We start from the raw sequence: 23,184 nt of genomic DNA, 5'->3' as shown, positions 1-23,184 counted from the left end.
AACACAGCCCTCACGCATGCCTGATATGAAGTAGAGACAAATGCAGGGGTGTGGTTTAACTTTTTTTCCCCAGCCTTTCTATGTCACATCTTCCTGAATTGTCACCAGCCTTTCTCTCTGTGAAATGATACAATCTGAGTACTTTTGTCACAGAAGGAACAGCATTTACAGGTTTCACAAAAGCTTATTATTTGAACTCACAAATGCATTTTTTAACATTTCTTATTTTCTGATTTATATGGTTAGCTTATTTGTTTTTAATATTAGCATTTACAATTAAAACATTTTGTTTGCATTGGAAAAAAAAAGGAAATAACAGACATCAGTCAGAACTAATTTTCATGTTCATCCTGCACGAGAGTTTTCAATGACATTTCATTTCATGGCAAGTTAATTTAGTCACGGACAGATGATGAATGATTTTATCTCTCTGACTGTTCGCAGACAAAGACTGGGATTTATTTGATGCAAGAAGGTAATGAGGAGCCATTTAATATTCGACTACACTTGGCCAAAGATATTCTGACCATTCAGGAACAAGATGTCATCTGTGTTTCCGGAGAACCTTTTTATTCGAGTGTAAGTAACCCAGTCAAATTCATAACACTGCTGGGGCTCATAACATATCTAAAACAGTATATTCACACCTTACAAGGGAAATCTATTCATTCAACAGTAATTCACCTGCTGATATTGAGGTGTTGAGTATAGCATTTAGTTCTGATTTGTCATCACCTTTGACAGCTATTCCACTGCATCTGTAAATACACCATAGCCCAGAGACCATGGCCTTTACCAAAATGGCATTCATGTAATAACATTTTCCCAGATAAAAGTCTTCACGAGCAAATGGAGGTTTGCGTCTAGTGAAAAATTGTTACTAATCTACGAAAAGGTCAGAGACCTAGAAATCCAAACATCTTTAGTGTGTCAGGTAAGGATGTTTTTAAATTTGCAGTTAAGTCGAATTTCCTCCTAAAATAAAACTTAGCTGTGGAGACAGGCGGGTAGCGTGAGGTACCTTATGCTTTATTGGCTCTGACAGAATGTGTTGGCCTTCCTGCTGTTCCAGCACATTCCCACCCTGTCATGTCTGGGTCACCATCTGGCACCGGTTTGATAAGGCTGAGGAGGGACATGCTTCAACAACGTTACGCTTAGCTGAACCAATTGGTACAAAAAACGCATCAAGGAACATTTCGCCTTGAAAAATTGGTGGAAATTTACACCACATGAGACTTTATGGGCTACTGCTGTTTTCAAGCTCTACATTTACTTTTAGAAAAAGTTATATTCTGGCAAAAGAATGGTTAGCTTGCAGTTACATTTGAAATTTTATTTTGTTTGATAAAGACATTATATTCATATACTTTTCAGGCTTTTAATGATGCATTTAAAAAAGAAATATGTAATGATAACTACACACAGCTTATTTTTTAATACATAGAATTGGGTAGACACAATTGAAAAAATTGAGCAGTTTCTATTGGAGATTTGTACTTCAACCACACTTGTTATAGCCATCAACAAGCTTCTGAGATTAGAATATTTTTTCTGTTTTTCTTGCACAGGTGGCTTTTATTTTGAAGGTTTATTTCTATGATGAAGTAAGTTTTACTTGAGCTTTGACTGAAAAGGAGAGAACAAACTATATTGCTCTCAAACACTCATTTTCAAGCATGATTTAAGCTGATGCTTGCAGCTATCCTCATGGATAAACCAAAAGCCCTCATGATAAAGGTTTTTGGTCAATTGGCACAGAGATGGAGCTATTTGCTCACAATGTGAGCAAGATATTTTTGGATGTGTCAAGGTCAGCCTTTAAAGGGGTAATAGAATGATTATATAGGGTATTTTGTGCTGGCCCTTAAGGTCTCTGTATAAGGTGTGTAACATTGGTTGGGCTGAAAATGGCAAATTTGCTGTTCTATGAGCCCTAATTCAAGCCTGGTTATAAGCCTCAGAATGAAACGACAGGTTTTTCTTCCTTTTATGGTATGCTCATGAATATTTAGATGATTTCTGCGCTGATTGGTTGGTTTACAACGAGCGAAGCTGCTGAGCAAAGACACATCATAGCAACAAGCACTCACTCACTGAAACGGGATTTTGGTCGACTACAGTGCAGCAGAACCGAGCCATGAGCTCCGGGGCTGGTCCGAGAACCCAACCAGGGGACGGAGCGACCAAACCCGAGCTGGTGAAGGTAGCCTGTACAACGGCAGTGGGAGGAAGCACGGTAAGGCAGGTGGGGGGGAAGCACGGGGCTGCCGTTGTCCAGGCTACCGTCACCGGGTCGGGTTTGGTCGCTCCATTCCCCCCTGAGGACTGGTCCAATCCAATCAGCGGCCCCCAAAAATAAAAGTATCCTCCTTTTCGGAAACACAAATCTAGTCACCATAGATATGTTAGCATTGCTATTAACAGCTTAGCAACAACATATTACTTACAGCTTGCGGTTGTGATGGCTTGCAGAGCAGCCCCTCGTTTCAGTAAAAGAAGTTTAGCAAATCCTGCTTTGAACTGTCCAAGCTTCGTTTGAATTCGGCCGTTTTATGGTGGCAGTTTAGAATTGTGAGATTTGCAGAGAAAGGAGGCGTCGATGGGGTTTGAACTTATCTGTACGTCCATTTCACCCACTGAACTATCGTTATTCAACTATGACAATGTAAACTTTGCATTCTATGACCCTTTTAAAATTGCTTTGATTGCACATCATGTGCAACAATAAATATGCACAATTATCAACACTTAATTTGACTTCTTTAAAAATCTTAGCAGGTTGAAATTTGGACACATTTACGCTTTTTAACATAAAAATAATTGTAAACAACATTTTTACAAAAATGTTGTTTGGTTTATATCATTATTACTAATATTATTATTAACAACCCAAACTCTTTATGCATGTAGTTCTCATGTTCTTTCTGGGTACCCTGGCTTCCACCCATAGCCCCAAAACATAACTGTTTGGTTCATTTATGTCCCTAAATACCCCTTAAGTGTGATTGGGTGTATGCATGATGGTATGCTTCTAGTCTAAAACACCTTTCTCCCATAGACTGCTGGCAATATGCACCAGCCTGCTGTGACCCTGACGGATAAACGGCAGGTTTTTGGACTTGAACTATATAATCTCTTCAAAAAAGAGGGGGAAATACCTATCAGGAATTCTACCAGAAGCTTGTTGATGGGTACAAAGGTGTCTTTGTTTGAATTACATCTTGCTATTTGACATGTATAATAGGAAGAATGTACATGTCCTTTACTCTGGCCACTCAATTTTGTACACTTTGTCAGTGCTGGGTTGGACCCTCTTTTACCATGTACAACTCCCTTCCTAATAACACAGATTCAGGACAGAACAAACTGTCAAGTTTAAATGAGAGTAAACTGCCTTTATGACTTAAATACTATTCTGAATATGTTGTGTGTCATATTCTTAAAGTTTTAATATGGAGGATATTCTTGTTGTCTTATAGACTACTGGAAGGAAAATGGATTCATAAGCAGATAATCATTTTGTGAGGATTAATAGTTTTTGCCATGACAAAAATTTCAAAGTCACATTTTGACTCATTCACTAACCATGAAGTGCGCTCGACTGCTTTGCATAATTGGACATCAGATCATGATCTCCCCATGTCAAAGAAAAGCGTTGCTAATTAGTTTGTTTTAATTAGACTGAGGACATCATCATTCATGTGGAGCTAAAAGAAAAGAAAAACCACAATATGATTACACACTGACAGTTTTAATACACATTTAAAATAAATTGGGTGATTTTTAAACTAAATTTTTATATTTTTAGTACAACTACATTTGAATTTAGGACAGATCCCTTGCTGGCTTTTACAACTATCTAAATTAGTCTTTTCTCTCAATGTGCAGGAGAGGACTGTAACGATCAGACGGCAGACGATTGGAGGGTTCGGTCTCAGCATCAAGGTAATTTAGATCTCAGCTGATTTGGCAACCCATCTGGACCTCTTTAAGTCGTGTGTGAACAAGTGTTATTGATCATTTCCTTGCTGAACCACTACAACAGTGACATCAATAGCTCTTGATTTTATTTTACCTCCGCAGGGTGGAGCGGAGCACAAAATCCCTGTTGTCATATCAAAAATATCAAAAGAACAAAAAGGTAAGAGAACTGTTTAGTGGATGTTTTCATCTCCTGATGTTTCAGCCCTTAGTTTGTGCTTGTTATAAAGTGTTTATTGTCGCTTTGTTTGTTCTCTAGCTGAACTCTCTGGGCTACTTTTTATCGGAGACGGCATCCTTCAGGTAAAAATGTCACATTAATGTTTCCTCCTCCCATTGTGCAAAATACCACACCCGGTGTATTAAATAATTCATGTGCCACATGTCCCTGAGACTAGGTGGAATAATCATTCATTCACATAGGCACAGGTCCCATCTATCACATACATTTCAGCCAAAGGAATTAATTAAAAAGTATTTGCACTCAGTCGCCCCCATGGTGAGTGTTGGAGACATTTAATTATGATGCTTATATTTATACTTTACTGGGAAGAAGAGACATCACTTAAAGTACCTTGCAAAAAGCATTTTTTTTTTTTTTTTACTGTTTATTTGCATCTTACAGATAAAAGTTTCAAAATATTTTCTTGTGGTTTGTGCAAGAAATATTTAATATATTTAAACATTTTCAACAAATAAAGCTCTTAAAAGTGTAGAATCACCCTCCTTAATTTTGATACCACTATATTAAATCAACTGTAAAAACTGTTTGGAAACCGAGCTAATAATGTGAGTTCATCAGGAGCACAGATGCCTTAACCAGAGGAACTACCAGAAAAGTTACTTATGGTAACGTTGAAGGGGCTGCAGACATCCACAGCTCAGGAGGAAGAATTCATCACCATGACTACTGTCATCTATAGAGTATAAACGTGACCTTAATGGAACACCTTTTCTAAAAGAAAGCGATGCGAATTCCTTTTTAATTTGCCACATTTTTTAAAGGGTTACAGTAAAAATATGAAAGGAGAAAAAAAAGCTCAGATAATCTGTGTCACGGTTTTGCTTTTCTTCAAGTTTTATCTGAGTTTTCTTTGGTCTTATTTCCATTTGTGTTCTAGTTATTTTTGATTGTTCACACCTGCTCCCAATCTGCCAATTAGCCTTGTATTTGTTTCTCTCTGCCATATATTCTCCTCCTGTTCAGTTACTCTTTGCTGGTTTGTTGTCATTTCTTTGCACCCTTCTTTTTGTGAGTATTCCTGGTTTTCTGCATTTTTGGATTTTTGTGGATTCATGTTTTTGGATGTTTGCTTCTGTTGAACCTTTTGGTTAATTAAATATTCAAGAAACCACTTCAGCATTTTGTGTTTGCATTTGGGTCCTGTCAAACCTCCACTGCCAATTGACAGTACAAACCAGCCAGGAGTGACTGAACAGGTGGAGAATATATGGCAGAGAGAAACAAAGACAAGGCTAATTAGCAGATTGGGAGCAGGTGTGTACAGAGGCAAGACGGGAGCTAGGGAAAAGGAGACTGACACAAGAGGGCATATAAGAAATATTTAAGAACGCAAATACAAAAGAAAATATCTAGAACACAAATTGAAATAAGACCAATGAAAACTCTGAGATAAAACTTGAATAGAGCCAAAACTGACAATTTGAGATCAAAATCAAACAAGTTTGCTCTCTTCTAGTAAGCAATGTGTGTATGAAAACAAGCGCTATCAGTAAAGACCCACAATCTACATTATGATACATATCCGTAGCAGCATCATACTGTTGGGATACCTTTCCAACAGGCACAGAGATGCTGGTTAGTATTGCTCCTAAGGAGAGTGGAGACAAAGGAATTAAAAACTCAACTTATAGATGAACCCCTTGTCATAGTCAATCCAATCTATGAAAAGACTTAAAAAGTGGATGTTTGTAGGCACTTTGCATTTCATCTGATTGGCATGAGCTATTTTCAAACACAGTGGGGCAGTAACATGGTGTGCTTATGGACTAGTTCAGTGTTAACAGCTAAGCTAGCCAGAGTTAAAGTTAGATGGAACTATTTCTAAGATAATCAGACAAGAAATCTTGCCCGAGGCTGTAGAAGACTTGGAACTGGGATAAAGTTTAACATTCTAGAAGGACAATGACCTAAATATAAACCCATATGTACAATGGAATGGTTTACTTCACAGCAAATTGAACAGCCTCAAAGTTAATACCTCAAAGTGATGATGGCCTAGACAGGTGAATACATTATACTACCTATGCAACTCAGAAACTTGCCAGATAAACAATTGTAGATTTTCATTCTGCTTTACATTTATATGGAGCTTTGTGTTGCTGAATCAAATAAGATCATAATAAAATACATCTTATTCATATTTTATGGCATATTCCTACTAGAAGCCTACAGTTAGAATGCTAAGAAAAGTATAAGTACTTTAGCAAGGCACTTTAACGTTGTTCCATCATTAATCATTTTTGTAAGATGTGCTTCAGTGCAAAGATGGTGAAATGTTATTCAGAGTACTGATGTTATTGTTGTTTTCTAGATAAATGGAATAAATGTCAGAAGCTATCGCCATGAGGAAGTGGTAAGCTGTCAGTTCATATTTCAGAGTTTCTTACACAGACACAACTCTTTCAACAGCTTATCTCGTCTTATTTTGATGATTTGTATCTTTTTGGCATGTAAAACCCCTTTTTTTCTCATTTATCCATCCTCATAAGAAATTGGAGAAAACATATGCAGCTGTTTTTATCCCTTATCTTGGATTTTCCATTCTTAGCCAGACATTTTCATTGCCACGTCTCATCCCCAGCAATAAAACTGCAAAACCTACACCTCCCTCCATAACAACATGAGCCCGTTTCTGTAACTTTTAGGTGCAGGTTTTGAGAAACGCAGGTGAAGAGGTAACTCTCACAGTGTCATTCCTGAAGAAGACTCCAGCCTTTTTGAAACTGCCGCTGTGTGAGGACTGCACATGTAAGAACTCTCCACAAAACGCTGAAGCACTGAAAGCAATTAAATGGGATTATTTTTAGCAGGTCTTATTTTCTGTCTGGAAGTGGTCGTCCTGGAAACAATAAACTCAAGCCTCCTTGAGGAAAATAAAAATTACAGTAGAAACCAGAACTTTATATGCAGTCTATGAACAAACACTCACTTTGTGACTATAGATCAGACTAAGGGTTACCTGCTTATGTCATCAAGGAATACTTCTATTTTTTGGATATGCTAAATGCCAGATTAAAAAATTATAAAAAATATATATATATTTATATATATATATATATATATATATATATATATATATATATATATATATAATATATATATATATATATATATAACTTCCTTGATAGTCAGATGTTTATAGGCATTATATTCTGTATAATTAAAAGGAATTTAAATAACATAACATTTCAGGTAACATAGGCTTCTTAATACTTTGCTCGAAGGTTAACCCCTTTCTTCCAGAATTGATATGGCTTAATCAGGTTTTTTTACGGTAAATGGTAAACTGACTAAACTTGAATGGGGTCATACACTGATCACTCAAAGTGCTTTACATTTGAGCCATATCAATCCAATTGCACCCATAAGCATACACTGATGCTGATCTGTATGCAACTTGGGTTTATTTCTTATGCTGAAGGAAGTTGAAATTAAACAAATATTTCAAATTGAAATACAATAAATTTGTCCACCTCACAGTAACCACTGAAGGCCACACTGGTAGAGCGACCGCCTTGTCTTCTCTGCCTGCCGGTTGTCTACAGGAGTAGAATCAGGATTTCATGATGGAAAATATAACTATTGACTTTGTCGTCTTTAAATGCCCTGCCTAACATACAGTTGTCCTCTGGTCATTGTTCCTTTAAAAGATCTGTTTGTGCCAAAGCTTTAAATTCCTTTCTAATGTCCTAGTTGCTATTTTCATTTATCTCATATGATACTATTTCCATTTCTCAGGCTTTGCCCTTTTTTCCTCCAGATTTATTATGCTTATTTGCAGAAAATGTTCAAATATTAGTTTCTTTGGAGTCCAGGACATGGACCTTTCAGCCAATTGCCATATACTGCTGTTTTAACTATGAACAAAATCTTACCAGCTTCAACCAGCATAAGGTAATTGGGTCTTAGCACCTTATAACACTAATACGCATCTCTTGACCCATCTCCTTTTATATTTCTTGACATTTTCATTATATGTATAGCATATTATTGCTTAAACGGGTAAATGTGGGATTTTGGTTTATTTGGAAATTGTACAAAAGGACAAGCAGACTCTAAAAGGTCCACAATTCTCATTTCTTTTTTCTAATTTTCTTAGAATTTCGTATGATCTTGCACCAAAAAGCAGAGCATCATAGATGTTGGATTAAACTACATCCATTGATGTATGTTTTACTCAAATCTTGTAAAATAACTAAAGTAATGACATTGTCATTTTGGGTTTTCTCTAGTTGTTTAAAGACTTAGTTGAAAAATAAAATAATTATTCAACATGTTATTCTGGTATTTAACAAATGATAAAATGTGGTAATCCCTAACTGACCTAAATTAAGAAAAGTTTAAAAGAGGCTTCCTTTTTATAAAATGAAAGTTAATAAAGTACCTTTGTTCAACTATACATTTTAAACATGATAAATTGATCAGATGGTTGCCTGTTTAAAGCCAAAAAATAATGCTTTGTTAAAGAGAGAAAACCAGGAGAAGAGACGCCATTCTGAGGCAGAAGCTGCTAAAGACAAAACTGAAAGAATTGACTCATTTCTCATTTCAGTGCAATTGACTGTGTCTCGTGAGAGAGATTCAGCCCATCATCAGACATGAAAGCTTTTGTAAAATCCTTTCATATGCGTATGTAGGCCAGGTTGACTGGCCGTCAGTCAGTCAACTGAATACAAATTGGCACAAAGTGGAAGCCTGCAATGGAGCAGAACAAAGTAACAATGCTTTTGTTTATGAAACAGATAGAGGAGATGATCCAAGATTCATATTTTATATAATAAATACTTTTTTTGCCTGTCTTTTCCTGCTTATTTTCTAGGCATCCCCAGCGACCAGAGTAGCGGGACATCATCTCCCCTGTGTGACAGCGGCCTTCACTTAAACTACCACCCCAACAACACGGTATTCCCCCTCAGACTTTTTTTTTGGCTGATTCTGGAACTGTCTTGTAACCATGCAGCAGCACCCTCACTGCCAGAGAGTCGTTTCCATGCAACTGTCACTGCATGGTGATAACCATGACACCCTATCTCTACCTTTTTAAAAGAAATGACTCAGCTCTAATCTGCAGCCTGTTTGTGCACCTGCAACACAAGTAGCTGTAGCACTGCAAGACTCCAAGTCTCCTCTAAGTTATCCTTCACACTGTTACAGGACACACTGTCCTGCTCATCCTGGCCCACTTCTCCAGGGCTTCGTTGGGAGAAGAGATGGGTAGACCTGCGCCTCATTCCTCTCTTACACTCACGTTTGTCGCAATACATCCCCGGCTCTGACGTCTGCAGGTGAGCTGTGGGGCTGGTGAGGCTGTTTTTATTAAAAGCTCAATATAGTAGTTGTGTTGAGATCCCTTTCTTAGGGATTCTAAAATGGAGTGCTGTGCTGGGCTTTATCTAGAAGTATAACATATTCTGTTTTTTCGACAGGGCTTCTTTACGCATACCTTTCTCTGTTTGATGAAATTAACTTTCTCTTGGCAAATATTTCACAAACTGCTTCGATCCTTTTTATATATATACCCACCTTGCTTCCGACTAAATTCAATCCACAGAAGATACCAAATAAAGCATTTTTCTTTGACCTTACTTAGTGAACCACTAAAATAAACCTCTGATAAAACTGCCTTGTATTTATGAGCTGCTTAGGTGCCTCGTAGATCAAACATAATCAGCAATAAAACAGTCCTCTGTGTATTTCTGCAGCTCAATAAAATATTTTAATAAAACAGGGAAGTCCTGCAATAATATTTTAGAACAAATGAAAATGTCTCACAGCATTATGAGACCTATCTGTCATAGCCATATTGCCATTATTTCTAGGGGCATGTAGCAATTAAATAATGCTCAATACCAGCTCAGATCTTAAACAGATTATTGTTTTACCTGATGTACTGTAGATCATCAGGTAAAACAATAATCAAAATGATAAACAAAATTATTTCTACTCCTTGAATGCTTTAACATTTAAACATCACAACCACATTTTTTTATGCATTTTATTTCAGGTTCATTAACAAATGTTTTTTTTATTTGCATTCTATTGCTTCCCCACTATACTTCTAAATAAAATCTAGTGCAATCAGTTGCCCTACTAGTCATTTATGTTAGTAGTAAATAGAGTTTACATGTGTATAATTCATACATCTGTTTTTTAAGGTATCAGAAAAAGAATATTAATGTGCAGAAAACATCAAAATGACAGGTCATGGAGGTTTTGGTGGTGTTAGGAATAAAAAAAAATTCCTAAACTTTGATTGTATTCTCTATGTATTTCTCTATGAAAGTGTTCGCTTTCATAGAGAAATACATAGAGAATGACACAATTGTAAATTTACAAAACCATGGAAGTATGTATGAATTGACGGGCTAGCAATGGGAGAGTATAAATCACTAGTACAACCATAGTAACTCTGGAGGAGCCCTGCAGTTCTGGTATTAGAAACTTTAAAAATTTAAATTATTAGTCATGAATTCATGCGAATTTGGCTTTCAATGGCAAAAAAAAGCAATTAAGCAAAAAGATCCTATATGTTGTTAACAAGGAAACATTGGAATTGTGTGAAAAGTGTAAAATATGATAAGAGAAGCTGCAGGAACCAGGTGACAGTTAATGGGAGGATGGAAGTAAATGCTGGACAATGCTGGAAGAAAACAACCAAAAGGCTGCCAAAGCCTTAAGACTAGGGCAGAGGGTCGCATTACCAAAGTAAACAAAGCTCAGACAACAGTAGCAACTATTTCATTATTCAGATCAAACAATTGTCAAGGGCATATTTTGTCAATTCTGTGACCAGGATTAAAATTTCATCCAAAGTGACTGAGCTTGAGCTATCTTGTTGTGGAAAGAAGTATGCAAAGCCGATAAAGAAAAAGATATACTTCAAAAGAGCTGTAGGGAAGGAGGCTGTAGCAAAGGGTGATTTGACAAATTACAGACTGAATGGGGTATAATGAACGCTACACTTACCAGTTTTATTTCTAGATTAAAAAAAACAAAAAACATAACCTCTTAACTTCAAAATATTTTTTTTTCACTACTTTGTGTTGATTTATCATGTAAAATCCCCAAGTTTAGTGTTTCATGGCTGTAAGGTTAAAGAGGGTAGATAATTTTTGGCAGCCAATTTAAAGAAAACACCCTAAAACATAAAAGACATAACCTGTCAAGATAATTGAAGACTTTAACACTTAGACTTAGACTTTTATTGTTATTTTGTAATGAAATGTAATTTTGTACAGCTTTTTAGACAGTGAATTAGCAGCAGCTTAGCAATATAATGAACATTTCCATTTCATAAAGTGCAGCAGTGACCAAATGTTAACAGTGTGGGAGGAAAAAAAAAAAAACGCATTGATATGGAAGTTCAGAGAATTTCAGACATATAAATATATATTGCAAATATGGAGTACTTTGATTCTGTATTATCAGGGTGATGCAGAGTCTGTGACTTGATTTAGAGTTTTTGAAATATATTTAAAAATGTGTTTTATTTTACTGAACTACAGTTGTTTTTTTTTTTTACACCATGTTATATTTATGTTTCCCTGTTTTATTTTGTTTCAGTCTCTTTCTTGGATCTTTTTTTTTTTTTCGTGTTTGTACATAGCACTATGTAAACTTGTTTTGTATATGTGCTTTATACTGTATGAAAATGGCATATTTTAGTTGTTAAATGTCAACTTAGAGCTGCACAGGAAAAAATAGTTCCTGGTAAGTTTTATTAGGACTGGTTCTTTGCATATGAATCAGGATTGATCCGATGAATTTTTCATACTTGACGTAACAAGCCATTAAGCTGCCAATAAATGTATTTCCATTTTTATTACCCTGTAAATGATAGATGCAGTAATCTAACGGATTAGACGTTAATGAATCTCACTTGTGGTCTGGCCGGTTTTAGCCCATTAACTGACAGCTGGATGAGGATATTGCATAAGTTTTTAGGATTTATGAGCCATATTACAGGCAAGGCTTTCAGGTTGTGCTATGGCTGCGATGATAAACATGAATCACACCCTTTATGTATCTTTTTTATTGTGTTTTTTTTTCTTGTGATATTAAGAGTTTAGTTTGTTTTTAGAAGATGAGTCGGATAAACAGTTAGAAATATAAATCCCTTTTAAAACCTCACAGTTGGTTCAGACCCAGTTATTGTTCATTTGCTGTGTCTAATATAAAATCCAAGATGTTAATTTATGGGTTTTAGTTATCTGGTAGCTCTAGCTGTGCTGTAAGGCATTTTCTGCTTTAGTAAGCAAAAGTTTCCTGTCTGCAGGGTGTAGTGGTAAATAAAAGATAGTGGAGTGGTGTGAGGGGTTTCCTTTTAAGGATTTAAGCTTTAAAAACTGTTTTTATCGAAGGTCTTTACAATAAAGTGGCCCTTTTCAAGAAGAACTATGCATTAATGCTTTGTGCAATGGGCTAAAGGAATTGGGCTTATTTGTAATGATAATCAGTGAGATGTCCTGCTTTGTAAAAGTCCTAATGTCAGTCCCGTATTTCACATTCTGTTACATTAAAGCCAAAGACTGAAGTTTATTGACTTTGGGACTGTATGTAAAGGGTAATAAAAAAAACATGCATATTTATTCTGCAGGGATATATTTTTTTCATACATTTATGGGTGAGTTCACAGTGGAATTCAGCTCCTGTCAATAATTTGTAAAACCAACATCCTATGAAAATGTGACAGCAAGTTCTCTGGGGTATTTTTCTTTTGCCTTCAAAAAGTTGTGCCCAATCAGATTGAATGGGAAGCTTGATTAATGAGTCTTGCAGAACATTCTACACTGTGGTCTATGTTGACCTGCAATTTGAGTGCTAAAATGTGTTTTGACCTAAGCCATGCCATCGTATCACTGACTCCTAGTATGATGCTGCCGCCACCATGTCTTACAGGGTGATATATAGTGATTGTTTTTCACAATACACAATGTTTTGCACAGAGGAAAAAAAATTAATTTTGCTTCCAGAGCACTTTCTTTCAGATGTTGACTGTTTTCCGTATGTATCTTGAGGAAAATGAAATGTTCTTTATCAAATCCTGAGGCCTTAACAAAACAGCTGTATTTATCCTAAGATTAAACCACACACAGATGGACTTCCTTTTTGAAGGGAAACGGTAGCACTGGATTCAGGTTCGTTACAGTAAAGAGGACTGAACACAAATGCATGAAAAAATGTTTAAGATTTGTAATTTTAAAGATTATTTAAACCAATGTCCCAACCTTCACAGTTATGTACTATTTGTGTATGGTCTACAACAAAAAACATTTATCTTCCAAAAAGAAAAAAAAACTGTGTGTATATATATATATATATATATATATATATATATATATATATGGAAATCACAGGATGATTGTGCCAATATGTGCTAACAGACCTTTTTTTGTTCTTTTAGGAAAAATGCTTTCCAGGTCATAGCAGTAGATGGAGTCTGCAGTGGAGTCATACAGTTTCCCAGTGCTGAAGACTGCTTGGACTGGCTTCAGGCAATAGCCAGTAACATTTCCAGTCTCACCAAGCACAATGTGAGTAACAAACAATACATCTTTTACAGCCATATCCTCTCAGTTAAAAGGGATGGTGTTGGGCATGTTGGTCATGCAGCACTTTTACTGTTTTGTTAATTGTCTTGGAAATGTCTCATAAGATATAGTCTCATAAGGTAATATAGACAAAAAATAATGTGCCTTCACACTTATCTCAGAGCCAGAAATTACACAAAAGCAATACTATTAAACTATACTTATCCTCCTACAGCAAACACTTGCGTTTACTCTAAAGTCATCATATCGAATCATTTTATTTGATATCTAAGTACAAGTACACCAAAGACTTTATGTTTTTAGCTATATTCATGTAAAAGTAGGAAATAAATCAAGCTTATCTATCTCAATCATAGAGAAGTGCTCACACAAAATCTCACATAAAATATATAATTTGTACACATTTTACTTCTTTAAAAATCACATTAAAAAGGAATAATACATGCCCCGTTGGCAGACACGGATGCTAAGATGTGTAAAGATACTAAAATAAATTTATCTCTATTGCTGTAAATAGATCTCAATAAAAAAAAAAAGTAGGATAGCTAACCTTGTGGATATGTGTGCATTTATTTATAAAGTCTTTTTTTTTCTTAATGGAACATTAGTGATTCAATTAATGTGTCCCTGATGCTCTATCAGGGACACAAATAATAGATAAAAGTTTCACTGACTTTCTAGAATAAATTAAACTGAATTTAAAATTATTTTTAAATTTACTTGGAAACATAGAATTATATGGGGTTTATTTCTGTAATCTTTATGAAGAAATGTTATTTTCGCCACTGTCAAAAGTGAGCAGGAGGGTAAGGAGGGTAAGAATACCTCCCAAAAGCTCTTTGTTAGAGAACAGCAGCAAAAAACAGAAAGATCACATAGTCACTCAGCCTCTTTAGTAGGGTTAGGCTACTTACGCAGCTGTGACTGATGTGGAGAGCTGAACCATTCATTAATTTAAATTTCATCCAAGTATCCACCTCTAGAGCCCCAACGGCTCTTTAGACTGCTCACATTGGTGCTTAATAACTTTGGCTCAGTTTCAAATAGAATGATAGGTATCAATGTGCTAGTTTTAATAGGTTTCTGAGCATTTTTATGTAATATTTTCAAACACTTAAAACTATTATACAAGGAATTTTTTTAACAAAAAGAAAGATTTTCTTAAAGAGCACTATTTCTCATTTTCAGAATTAGAAAAATTGGATATATGTGTTTATTTTTAGTTCAATAACCTAAAAATAGAACTACATGTTTTTTTGTTTGAAAATCAAAACAAATATCAACAAGAGATACAACAAGAGGGCAAAATGAAATGCCCTTATTTTTAAAAGTCATGCAGCTTTTCCTCCTTTAAACTAAACATATGCTGTGTTATGTGAATGTGTACGCCTGTATGAGTATGTGATCACTTCAAACCAAGAACAAAGTGAAAGATTCAGCATTATGAAAGTGACATTTAGGAATGAAGATGATCTCGTTTACTTTGTGTTAAAGTCTAAAAATACAGCATCTTATGTATTTTAACTATTTTTAGTTAAAGTAGTATGTTGATAGTACCTGTAATTTTCTGGAATGTGAGATCCACTCCTTCCCTTGGTTGAACAGGGGAGTTTTTGTCTAGAGGAAATGTTTAGGGAAAAGGCAAACATCTGATGAAGAAAAACTGGGTCGAATCTGTAAAATTAGAAAAGAGGGGTCCGTTTCACAAAGCAGGTTCTCTGAAAACTCCAAATTCTCTAACCCTGAAACCCTGAAAAGGGAGACTGAGTTTTTCATTTAACAAAGACAGTTTCCTCAACCTATGTTTCAGTCACGATAGTAACACTCTCCTCGGAGCTGACCTGGTCTGGAGCAGGATTTGTTCAGAAAACTGGAGTGTCCTCTGTATCCGCTCTCCTTACTGCGTTATCACGTTGTTTTATTTCCTGATTTAATCAGCAGATTTTTGTCTTAGTTTTGTGCATTAAAAAAAATCATTAACCAAGTTGGACAAATTAGGTGTTAAAAATAAACATTGCATATCCGTTTGACAAAGATCTCATTAAAGAATGATTGGCATTTTTGTGGATTCTACAACTCAGCTGACAACATCTGAGATTTATTTGTTTTTTGTTTGTTTAATACGTGCAGATCATTATTTGTGTTTATTTGTCTTTACAGTACATGAACAACTACTGAAATAATTTTCAGGTTACACATAATAGATTAATTTATTCTGAATGGGGAAAAGGAATTACCTTAGGGTAAGGATTAGGATTCACTCGGTGATAACCTACTGTGTCTACTGGCACAATCTGAAGCCATTCTATGGGACTGATAACCGCTAATAACCATTTATTGGGGTCATAACATCCAACAGCCACTTAGTATTTACTGTGAGATGGAAGACAGAATCAACAAGAGGATGAAGCCCATGAGATGATGTGCAGGTCCTTTCTCTTAGAACAATGTTTTTTATTCTCACCTAAATAGAATACATTGATCAACTACGATACATGAAATAAACCTTTAATGTTATCGTGGTCACAACAGGCTATGGCAAGCCGTTTTGATGTATTAGTTTAATTGAATTCCCGATATCTGAAAAATCTTTTTTTCCTTGTCAAATTGGCCATTTCAAAATGACATTCTTCGCATCTAGAATAAACATTCCTGGTGTCTAGAAATTGATCTCATATTCCTATTGTTACTGGTCAGCATTTTATTGTTTTGAATATAAATACAATTTATTTCAGGTATCACACTTAAAATGTGTAAACATATTTATAGGTACATAAAACTTAATTTTTACTTGTATAATTTATTTTTTTTTTACTTTCTGAAATTCAGTTTCTGCTGCAAAATGTCATTTATAACCTGTGTTATTACAGTTCAGTCCAGAAATGTGATTTTGACCAGGAATAATCCTATTTTAGTGATCTACAAATGGAACAACTGAGAAGAGAATGCTTTTAATAGATAAAAAAATTGGCCTGCCATAGTGACTTGATATAAACCTATGCATTAAAGGGAGCAGCAATCTCCTCCTACGCCATTTTCCTCTTCTTTGCAGCTTTAGTGCTGTTTTTCTGTTTTTAAAACACATTCTCAAAAAAGAATTTCTTCTCTAGTTCTGTCCGAAATCTCTAGTTCCAGTGGAGTCCAGTCATGGTCATTCATCGAATCGGGGCTCCACTGTAATGGGTTTTCATACTTGTTACGCACATGTCCAACTCTGAGTGGACCTAGTCACAGTTGATTTAACTAATTAATAGCAGCCACTGACACTGGAAACTCAGAGTTAGGCTAGATCAATTTAGAGTTGAGGATTTGAATCTGTGTTTGTTAAACCTGCTTCTTGAAATGGACCCCAGCAACAGAACCCAAGGAACAGGCTTGAATTGGTAGACATGGGAGAAAAATAAAGTCAAGCACAGGGAGTCAGATACAGACCGACAATTCCAGGAGCAAGACAGGAGGCAGCAGTGAGATTTTTGTCCAGAGATATTGGTGCCAGGAGAACATCTGACATGGGCCACGCAGAACAGGAAAATTCTAGCAGCAAAATAACATGATTGATATCAGGTAAGCAGGGAAATAACGCTGGATATTTACTCACATATTTACTAATTTACTCAGTTTTTCAGTATTCTGGAACCTCCTTGCTAGCATAGAGCAGAATATTGAAAAGAATTAACTGTATTGCAACTTGATTGTCATTACACTGTCACAACTACAAACTCTCTGCATTTAACCCATTCCTTTGGGGAATATGTGGCACCCAGAGAGCAGTGTGGGGTTAAGGACCTTGCTCAAAGTGGTAGTCTGTGGGGAGTGGTGCTTGAACTCAAAACCTTTGGGATCTAAGTTCAATGTCCTAACCCAAAGGTGGGCAATTCCGATTCCTGAGGGCCGGTATCCTGATACTTTTAGATGCGCCTTTGGTTCAACACACCTGAATCAAGTAATTAAATGATTGAGAAGACTTTGGAGGAACTGACTGCATACTGAGGAGGTAACTCAGCCATTTGATTCAGGTGTGTTGGACCAAGGATGGATCTAAGAGTTACAGGATACTGGCCCCCAGGAACTGGAATTGCCCACCCCTGCATAAAGCCGGGCATACACTGTACAATTTTTTTCAACCGTTGTACGTAGCTACAGCTGACACCTTATGACGAAACCGCAGGGTTTAAACGTTCACAGCTCACGATGTATGTTCTCACACTGTGTGGCCTCACACTATGATGCGATCTATCTGCTCACACTGTACATCTGAAAACTACGTCGGACTCAGCTCTGCAGTTAGATGGAGCTACTTGGACTTGTCTATCTGGAAGCCAAAAGAGTAGAAGAGGAATATTAAGCTCCCTAGAGTGAAACACGCTGCGTTGGCAATTTGGGCCATTTTTTTACGGTAAGCCCTAAAAAGAAAAGGCAACAACATATATGGACAAAGACATGGCTGACCAAACATGGCTGCTACGATCTGTCAATTTTGCAGACAAAACTCAATTTCAATCACATCCCCACCATTCTTCTGTGTTTTCGTCTGAGAGGAAGAAGAAGAATAATCCTTGTTTGCGCATGCCCACTGAGCAATTTGCCATGCACGATAAGGCTGAAAGTCAGCCCGATCGAAAAATTCTTGCACGACTGGAAAATTGGCCCAGAAAGGGCAAAAAAATCATACATTGTATACCCGGAGTGAAAGTGGCACTATTGCTGTTGGTAAAAAAAAACAGAAAATAACCCATAACCTATAAAACTTGTTAATCATAATTACTTTTTAAACAGTTATTAACTATAAGTACATAATGGTTGATACTTCTATTTTGATCATTTTCATGCCTCATGATACTACTTAAACATTTTATGAATGTGTTCATATTCTTTTTACACAATCAAAGATGTCAAAAAAAAGCTCAGTATTATATCTCTATTGTTTCTTTGTAGAAAGCTATATTAATAAGGAATTGTGATTCATCAGGATAGACAGAAATTGGGTTTTCTGCAGGCTCTCCAAGGGACATGAATGTGAAATATATAACTTACAGCAGAAAAAAAGAGGATTTTGTAATTATTGGGTGGCCATGGGGATGTGCTGTGTTTGGGTGGGTGAGGTGGGGGGAATGGAGTCCTGTTTAATTGGAGTGGACTAAGTGAGGGACACACACACTAAACACAACACAGATGACTCACCGCATTTCTCTCTCCAGCCTTGGCATTTACCGAGGTGTTTGAGCGAGCTGCAGGAGTAGCTCAGACTGATGCAGGAGGTGCAGATTTCTGCTCAGAGAGTCTTAGTGCAAAGGCTGATAGTGAGAATGAAAATTGATGAGAAACTATTACATTTTACACTTCTTTGTTTGGCTTTTTCAAATTAGATTTAGTGATTTATTGCCATAGCATCCCTTCAGTCGTCTGTTTTCCACCTGTTTTCATCACAGTGAGGGAACATAAGAAAGGCTTTTGGGACATATAAACTAGGTTATTGACTAAGTAATTATTGTGTAAGTCCAACAGAGTCCCAAAGAGAGTTAAAGAAAAGCACAAGAAAAATACACCTTTTAGCCTGTTAATCCACAATAAATATTTGCAATTCAAACACGATATATACATACAAATACAGAGGCTCCGATTACCTCAGGGGTAGTCCGAAGTTTTAATATATTAACGAGCATACAAAAATATTCTTTCTTGGCAAACCCCCCAGATTTCTTCAAAGCAAACATAGTTTGTTGTAGCCATGAGAAAGAACCTATGTGCATGTAGCTATTGTAAGGTAAAACTATGGTTTCTTATAACTACAGGTGCTTCTTTTCCTGCTGTTCTCCTTCGCAAACATACCTGATCAGCACTCTATTTGTTGTTTGTTTATAAAGCAAAAAAGACTGAAAGATGCATTAAACCCCCCTCCGGCCTCCCCTATCTCTGGATCTCTTGGTGATGTTTTACTTCAGCCTCTCACCAGTCTCTTAGCTAGAAACTGCTGCTTACTTTATGGCTTAGTTAGATAGACAGACAGAGAGAAGCCTCTGGGAATCTGCTGGATAAATACACAAAGTATTGGAGCTGCAAACTGAAGGATATAAGATGACATGTGTCACGCTAATACTGTCTAATGCTAGTTTGCTAGTTTTTATATGCAATAAGCTCAACACAAGGGTTTGTTGGTTGTAGATATTTGTTTTTTTAAGCCCCACAGACTGAGCTACATGGCCCTGTTAATGGCACCTTCAGTGTTTGCTTGATGTCAAGTTGACGAAGTGCATCAACAGTAAAATGTGTGATGAGCTGACAGGTCAGCGTTTAAAAAGCGTAAACCAACCTTTGACAAGCCCTCTCCCAGAATATAAATTCAATGCTTGTCAAAAGGATGGAAATTGTGAAAGAACATTTTGGGGTTCTTTAAGTAAGTTTCTCTCAATAGTTTGGTGAATTTGGGGCCATTCTTCTTACAGAACAGGTTTAATTGAGTCTGGTGTTTCAGCTGCCTTGCTCTAGTCATTTTCAGCTCCGCCCACATGTTTTCTGCGGCACTGAGATCAGTACCATGATATAGCCACTCTAAAACATTTACTTTTTTTTTTCCTTAAGCTACTTTTTGAACTAATTATTAGGATCATGTCGATTTGGAAGACTTGATTGTAACAAACGTTTGGCTTTATATTGAAATCTAGATCTTGCCTGTTTTTTGTGAGGTGCATCAGACCGTCTTGCAGTAAAATAGCCAAAAAGTAGCCGCCACTCCTGTACTTAATGGTTCAGATGATACTTTTTAGGCTTGCAAGCTTTATTTTTTTTTTCTATAAATGCAACATTGGCCAAAAACATTAATGCCAGTTTTTTTGTGTGTTTTTCTTAGTGAAATAATTTTAATATCCCAACTTGTCAAAAAAGAAAAAAGTTAAAAATGGCTTAATGTGAGAGGGAAAAAAATGTGTGAATATTTATAACCTATGAAAATGTCTGGTGAATGTATGGTTAGATCTTCCAAAAAGGGAGAAAATATATTCATCTTTATCGTTTCGAAAAGATAATGAATGAGTTGACTTTTTATGCTTGTGGATTCAGTATTTTTTAGCAATCTGTTTGCAGTCAAACATGTGCCATATGTCACCATGAGACGCTTCCATTTCTCTGAGCGATGGTGGAAAAATGAAAATCCACTCCGCTCTCTTTGGTCGGTGATCTCCCATAAAGGCTCACTGATGTTCTGGTCTAGTGGCTGGAGAGGCCATCTCAGTGTACATGAAACCCCTCTTAAATTTGTTTAGTGATGCATTTGAAGGCATCATTGAGGACATTATGAAAGGAAGTACTTGCTCCATTGCGCCTAATGACTCCCACCAGTCAGCTGCTGCACAGGGGAGATGCAGCTATTGTAAGCTGAAGTCTGTCTGCCATCTTATTTCCAAGCACGAATTGTGAATCAGATCAGATGTTTGGATTAGGCTTGACGATGACTCACTTCTAATGATTCATTGCGTTCATGTTCGGGCACTCTATTCCTCACACCGTGTTGTGTTTCTTATGTGTTGACCTTGAATACAAGTGTACTTTTTTCCTTTTAATCACAGCTCAGCTTCAAGTTTCCAGCTGTTCCCAGCAAAGTGCAGCCTGAACACCCGGGCTCAGAGGTGCTGATTCAATTCAGTGGAAATCTTTAAAGCTTTACTTCAGTGACATTCAGCATCTCCCACTGTTAAGTGTATTTTCAAGTTCAGTCAGTGTGCATTGGGCTGGGATCATTCTTTCTCTTTACAGGCGAAGTTTTGATGTTTATTTGGAAGTTTAAAGATAATCTTCAAATGTGTTTCCTGTAACTATTGTAAGAAAACGCTTGCCTTTAAAGCACATCTTAGTAAGTATAGTAAATATAATAGTTTAGGTTTTTTCTCCAAAACTGAAATAAGTTTTAGTTTTCTTACCCATTGCTGGTTGCCCTTTCGGGGACCAGAAGAATGAATGAATAGCTTCAGTTTTAGTCACACACAAAATAAAAAAGGGAAATTCCTCCATTAATTACACAAACATGTGGAGAGATAATACAGATTATTCCTTTATCATTTTAATGTAAAACATAAAACATACGTATTTATGTAGAATAAGACATGAATGACCAATAAAAGATGTAAAACAAAATCTGACTGTCCTGTCTAGATCTTTGTTGCCAAGCTATGCTGAATAATCTTAGTGTCTTTAAAAATCTAGAACATAATTAGAAGAAAAATATAATATTGTTTATTACCCTTTCTATATTAACTGTTCCCTCAAAAAATACAATTCACAGATTTATTATTGCAGCTATTATGTGTAAACTACATTGACATTGGTTTTAAGGCAATTAAACAAAATAATTACAAACCGAATCTGCTTTTAAAACTCATGATTTCAAATTAACAATAATAAATTAAGGCTACATTATAAATAATGTAGCTAAAACTAGCTCATTCTTCTGGCTTGTTCTCATCTTTGTAGGAGGATGGACTTCTGAATGGACATCTTAATTTGGAGCTCAGCCTCTAAGAAAGAGTTTTATTGATAGCGTTGCTGTGGATTAGGTGCAAGTGATACCTGTGATCTGAACACAGGCTTTTAATTTGAAGCTTGACTGCTCTCTCTTTTATTACTGCAGAGAGAATGGATTTTTTAAATGCATTTTTTTTAGGAAGAGCCTCAGGAGCATGTGGAAAAGACTGGGTCCATCCATTTTGAAATTTGCATACTTTGAATAAACAGTCCTTTAATGAGTGTGCTTTCTTAATACTGTTTTTTATGCATTTTAACTCCTGTTTATTTGTTTTTTTGCAATGTGATTATGAAACAAATTGAGTCTCTTAAATTTTGCAAGAAATGTTTGCGTGCTTATTGACCCAGTTGTTGAATTTTGTAGGTGAAGAAGATTAATAGGAATTTTCCTGTGAACCAACAGGTAAGATATTTTCTTAATTCTTCAACTAAATGTATTTTTTTTTACTTTAGTGTTGTTCCTTAGCTGACAATAAAATAAGTAATTCTGAGCAGGTCTTTAAGTCAAAAGAAGAAACTCTGTATTACCAGCTATTACAGCACATGGGAGGCACTTGCATCATTTAAGTCTGTCCATTGGGAGACGATGAGAAAACCACTTAAGTGCTTTCACTCAGTTAACTCGTCATTTCATCTTTTGGTCTAAATGAAGAGAATTAACCATGCATCAAGGGCTCATTGCTTATTTACTTCAGCATCTGCCTCACAACAAAACAACTAAACAAACCAGACATGTAATTTAAACAGAACAATTCACAGTGAAAAATTACTCACGTATACCATTGTTGTACCCTAAAAACCTCTATTATTTAATTTTCATCCACATATAGTAAAAATTAGATAACCAAACATATAGAAACAACATAGTGCTAATAAATGTGAAAAAGAAAC

At 36.0% G+C, this 23,184-nt stretch overlaps 1 protein-coding gene across 1 annotated transcript in view; it reads left to right on the top strand.

Moving 5' to 3' along the window:
* The window catches only part of sntg1 (syntrophin, gamma 1), a 68,471-nt gene that overhangs the window by 27,377 nt on the left and 17,910 nt on the right, over positions 1–23,184 (top strand). Inside the window, exons 4-13 of the mRNA XM_015401124.1 lie at positions 445–579; positions 3,892–3,948; positions 4,087–4,144; positions 4,244–4,287; positions 6,540–6,581; positions 6,874–6,976; positions 9,048–9,130; positions 9,383–9,513; positions 13,632–13,761; positions 22,658–22,696. Coding sequence (XP_015256610.1) covers positions 445–579; positions 3,892–3,948; positions 4,087–4,144; positions 4,244–4,287; positions 6,540–6,581; positions 6,874–6,976; positions 9,048–9,130; positions 9,383–9,513; positions 13,632–13,761; positions 22,658–22,696 — 822 coding nt within the window. The remainder of the gene's footprint in view (positions 1–444; positions 580–3,891; positions 3,949–4,086; positions 4,145–4,243; positions 4,288–6,539; positions 6,582–6,873; positions 6,977–9,047; positions 9,131–9,382; positions 9,514–13,631; positions 13,762–22,657; positions 22,697–23,184) is intronic.

Source organism: Cyprinodon variegatus, unplaced genomic scaffold (genome assembly GCF_000732505.1).
Source record: "Cyprinodon variegatus isolate N-32 unplaced genomic scaffold, C_variegatus-1.0 Scaffold1186, whole genome shotgun sequence".
Lineage (NCBI taxonomy): Eukaryota > Metazoa > Chordata > Actinopteri > Cyprinodontiformes > Cyprinodontidae > Cyprinodon > Cyprinodon variegatus.
The sequence above is the reverse complement of the archived record's forward strand: the minus strand, read 5'-3'. Positions and strand labels throughout refer to the sequence as shown.